This window comes from Arachis ipaensis, chromosome B07 (genome assembly GCF_000816755.2).
Source record: "Arachis ipaensis cultivar K30076 chromosome B07, Araip1.1, whole genome shotgun sequence".
In the NCBI taxonomy this organism is placed as follows: Eukaryota; Viridiplantae; Streptophyta; class Magnoliopsida; order Fabales; family Fabaceae; genus Arachis; species Arachis ipaensis.
In genome coordinates, this window is record NC_029791.2 from 5263492 (window position 1) to 5267603 (window position 4112).

General features: G+C 34.3%; 1 protein-coding gene across 9 annotated transcripts; it reads left to right on the forward strand.

The window, feature by feature from the left end:
* LOC107609013 lies at positions 1362-3846 on the forward strand. 9 transcript variants are annotated; one of them, XM_021107100.1, is made up of 10 exons: positions 1363-1707; positions 1824-2010; positions 2155-2238; positions 2370-2423; positions 2512-2602; positions 2703-2928; positions 3012-3105; positions 3182-3217; positions 3322-3452; positions 3554-3846. In XM_021107100.1, the coding sequence occupies exons 2-9, from the start codon at positions 1856-1858 to the stop codon at positions 3416-3418; spliced, it is 837 nt and encodes a 278-aa protein (XP_020962759.1). In that variant the 5' UTR covers positions 1363-1707; positions 1824-1855; the 3' UTR covers positions 3419-3452; positions 3554-3846. The 9 variants fall into 9 exon arrangements, 8 of the variants coding, with proteins under 8 accessions (XP_020962759.1, XP_016166316.1, XP_020962760.1 ...); XM_021107099.1 differs by having other exon boundaries at positions 1364-1707; positions 3322-3465; XM_016310830.2 differs by having other exon boundaries at positions 3322-3846.

Genomic DNA, 4112 nt, shown 5'->3' on the forward strand with positions numbered 1-4112 from the left:
AATAATGCGTCACCATAGTCTTTAATTATTCCTTTTCTATGAAATCTCATACTTCTTCAACTCAGCTTGGATTTGTTTTAAACTAATGCGCTGATTTTCTCCTTATTGATCCTGTTGAAATTTTTTTTGATCCAAAGGCTATCCTTGAAGTTGTCAATTGATTTCTTTCTGGCAAACTTTATTGCTTGAAATCTTTGTTTACCTGCAATTTCATTCATTCTTCCAAATTCTCGCGAACGCGGTCCTTGTCGCTTTTCTTTCTTTTCTATGGTCTATTATCCTTCTGAGTATACTCGAGACTAGTTTTGGTATCTTGTGCGACCGATAGACTTAGTAAACGACACATTAGTCCTTTAGGACACATTTGGTGAACGCAAAAGGGTGAAACTTGTAAGTGTACGACGTCACAAGGAGTTGTGAAACCTTGTTTTACGTGAAAGAGTTCTGTTGATGTGGGACTTATGATCAGTAGTAAGGATTGCAAAGTGTTTGACAAAATTGAAAACCTTTGGATGACTTGTTCAATGAAGTACGGTTGAGAATGGTGGAGATAAGTTATGCTGAAATTTAAATAGTTAAGACTTTGAAGTTGGTATGAGATTAGTATGCGGACGTTAAGCACATCGTTTTAACCCCAGCTTGTTTTATAACCTTTTGCCGCCTTGCTTTACCATCACATGTTTGGAACATATCACCTTGTACATCAAGCCTATCTTGTAACTTCTGTTTCGCATAACACTTATATCCTTTATACCTTTATGCCATATGAAAATCCTGATATTTGAAACTATATGTATATATATATAGAGAGATGACTTTTGCATTTTCTTTAAAGGAGTTCAAGAGCGAAATGATATGAAATCTCTTTTATTTTGTATCAATTTTCGAGGACGAAAATTTTTTATAAGGTGGGTAGGATGTAAGATCCAGAAATTTTAAAAAAATCTTATTAAGAACTAATTTTGATTTATTTATTCATTACATACCTTAACCTCAGAAATTATTTTATTAAGGATAATTAAAGCAAATTTTGATTAATTGAGTTTAAAGCAATTTAAGGTTTTATTTGATTTTATAATTATCGAATTATTTTCTATATATAAAGTTTAAAGTTTAACAAATGTAAAATAATAAGAATTTTATATGATTTAGTTTAAATAATTAAGATTTCAAAATTTAATACTAATTAAATAAAGAATAAAAAAATAATTATATTATGTTATAATTTCAATTAAAGTATTTGATTTCAAATCAATTAGTATTTTAATAAAAAGACCATACCAAAATTATTTTCTTCTATATATTTATATAAATTTTGAATATTAATTCTCTACTAACATTACCTTTTCTTTATTGTTATTTCTTTCTATTCACCGCCATCAATCCTCTTTCCCCAACCTTCCCCAAAACCCAACAAAACCCAACATTTAGCAGTTTCAGAAAAACCAAAGAAAAGAAAGAAACGAAAGAAAGAAAGAGGGAAACAGGGAAGGGGAAATCAGAGAGGGAGGAAGAGAGCGCCGGGGAGGAGCCGCCGCCACACTACTGCCGCGCTGCTCAGTACCGTGTCCCGCTCGCTGCCGCGCCGTGCTCAGTGTCGTCGTCGCCGTGCGCTGCTGCACCACGCCTCGCCGTCGGAGCCGGAAACGTGACATTCTGATAGTGAGGGTGTTACAATTATTACCTTCTCTATCTTTTATTTTCGTAGTAATCTTTCTTATTCTTCTCCTTTCCACCCTTCCAATCTCTTGGCTGGGAGTCTAATGCTTTGTGTTTATTAAACCCATTAACTTCTTATCATTCATTCTGCTTATTGTATTCAGAACCTGTAGAAGAAGTGAAATTCAACAGCAGCATGAAACAACCACCAGCAATACCCTATAATCTCAGATGTCATGGTCGTGTAGTCGGCGAGCGCTATTTGAGGCCCAGACAAGTCTTGGTTGATCATAGCTCCAACAAACCAGTCTCGGTCAATCATAGCTCCAAGAAACGTCGACCCAGACGCAGGTCATTCTTGTTACTTTTTATGACCTTCATGCTTTCTTTTACATACTTATTCTTCACCTAACAAGAATACGCAGCAAATTATCAATATATTGATTTCTTTTTAATATTCTTTTTCTCGCAAATCAATTTTGTTTGAAATCAAAGACAAAAGCCTTGTGATCCCCCTTTACCTGAATGTGATAAAGACGAAGAGCCCTCTTTACCTGAAGGTGGTAATGATGAAAAAAAGTAAGTCAGCATGATTTTATTCATTTAACTTTTTTCGATTATAGTTTATGGCATTACATTATTACATTATTATTATTATTATTGCTTAAATTTCCTTGTTCTTACTAATCAAATTCTTTGTGACATCAAAGGGAAAGGAACATGTTTGTTCTAGGCGCTAAGAGAGGCACTGAACCTGTAGAAGAGTGGGTATTATTGACTCTTTTTCCCCCAATTATGACTTGTATCCGTATATCAATTTGTTAATAATACTGTTTTTGGGCATTCTTCCAGATATCGCAGGAAAGCGAGAAGGTATTTTATGGAGACTATGTTTCCTTATCCATTAGCTGCAATGAAACACTACAACCATGGACTAAAAGAGGTAAATTAACTTGTTAGTCCTAGTTTATTGATTTCTTTTGATTATAGTACCTTAATTAAACAATAAAAACAAAAATTCTTCCCTGTTATTTGTTTTTCAGGAAGAGCAATACGAGGTTATTGATACTCGTGATAGGCTGTGCTGTTATTTCAAGAAACTTGGCTATATACGGCTACTGCACTTTATAGCTGAGCCTAAATATACTAAAAACATGCCCAATGCATCAGAGGATACCGCTAAGCAATTTTATGCCCGGATGCATCAAATGCCTAATCGTGAAACTCATGTGGATTACTGTAAACTGTATGAAGGACCCCCACAACCTGGTATCATTACTACAATTTATCTTTCGTGCTTTCTAATTTTTTGGCCCCGCTTAATGATGCGGCTTGTTCGGAATGTGTTGTAGGTTTCCAGGCTAGCCAAGAAGTCATTCCCTTGTGCTGTGAAACTTGTGGTCTTAAGGATCTGGAAGCCCTTGAGTCAAAATCATTGGAATTGAGGTTTATTCTCTCTTTAGTGATAGTGATTTATATTTATAAGAGTTTATATTGACTTGTTTTTATTTTGGAATTGAAGTGCTGAAGGTGAAGGAGGAGAGGAGGAGTATTGGAAGTAAGAGTCAGTGTTTCTCTTTTTATAATATGTTTATCTCCTGTATATGGATTATGATTTTTAATTGAAAATTGTTTCTATTTGTTTTTGTATGCTTTCTGCAGTGGTTATCACACCGGCACTCCTCCAAAAATTATTGTGGCACGCAGAGACCCAGAGGTCATAGCGAGACATGCCAAGCTGAGAAAGAAAAAACGTTGAATGGATCTTAGAAGAATTGAACAACTAATGTCCAGTCTGTTCCTTTGGCAAGATTTCCTTGTTAACCAATGTTGTTTACTGAGAATACTGTCTAACTTGATTACATTTATATAAACTGTGATTTTGATGATGCAGGGTTGCTGATTGGCAAGTTTCTTGTTCTTTTGATAGATATATCATTCTATATGGTATACAACTGATTCATTTCTTTTTGAGCCACTTTGTGGAGACACCCTTTTCTTGTCTCCAAAAAATGTTGTACATATAAGTTGATAGACTTGGAAGAAAGTTGTGTAACATTGTTACATCATAAGGGAAATAGGGTCCTTGTTTTTACTTTTGGGAGAGTAAAAAAAGAAAGGGGAGGGTTATACTTATTTTTATGTCTTTGCCAAATTTGAACAATAAGAGTGAGAATCATTTTGTCACCTTTTCATGTGCCCAATTGATTTATCATTGATGTCATGCCAAATTGCATATGAGAAATATAAAGTATAGGAACCATAGAATTAAACTAGAAGCTCTTCTATGCCAATAGAATGAGAATTAGGAACAAATCCTCTAAAAATGGCTACAATGTTTCAAGCTTGACATATAATTTCGTTACTCAAACTTTAAGAAAACTCTTACAAAAATAAAATATTATTAATATGAGAAAGTATTGGGACTTGGGAGACCATGAGTTTAATGTACA

Excerpts from the sequence above, each read along its gene's own strand:
- LOC107609013 (XM_016310830.2), top strand. The coding sequence starts at position 1,856 with ATGAAACAACCACCAGCAATACCCTATAATCTCAGATGTCATGGTCGT. Across the intron at positions 2,424-2,511 it reads GGCACTGAACCTGTAGAAGA|ATATCGCAGGAAAGCGAGAA; the intron begins GTGGGTATTATT and ends GCATTCTTCCAG. Across the intron at positions 3,218-3,321 it reads GGAGAGGAGGAGTATTGGAA|TGGTTATCACACCGGCACTC; the intron begins GTAAGAGTCAGT and ends TGCTTTCTGCAG.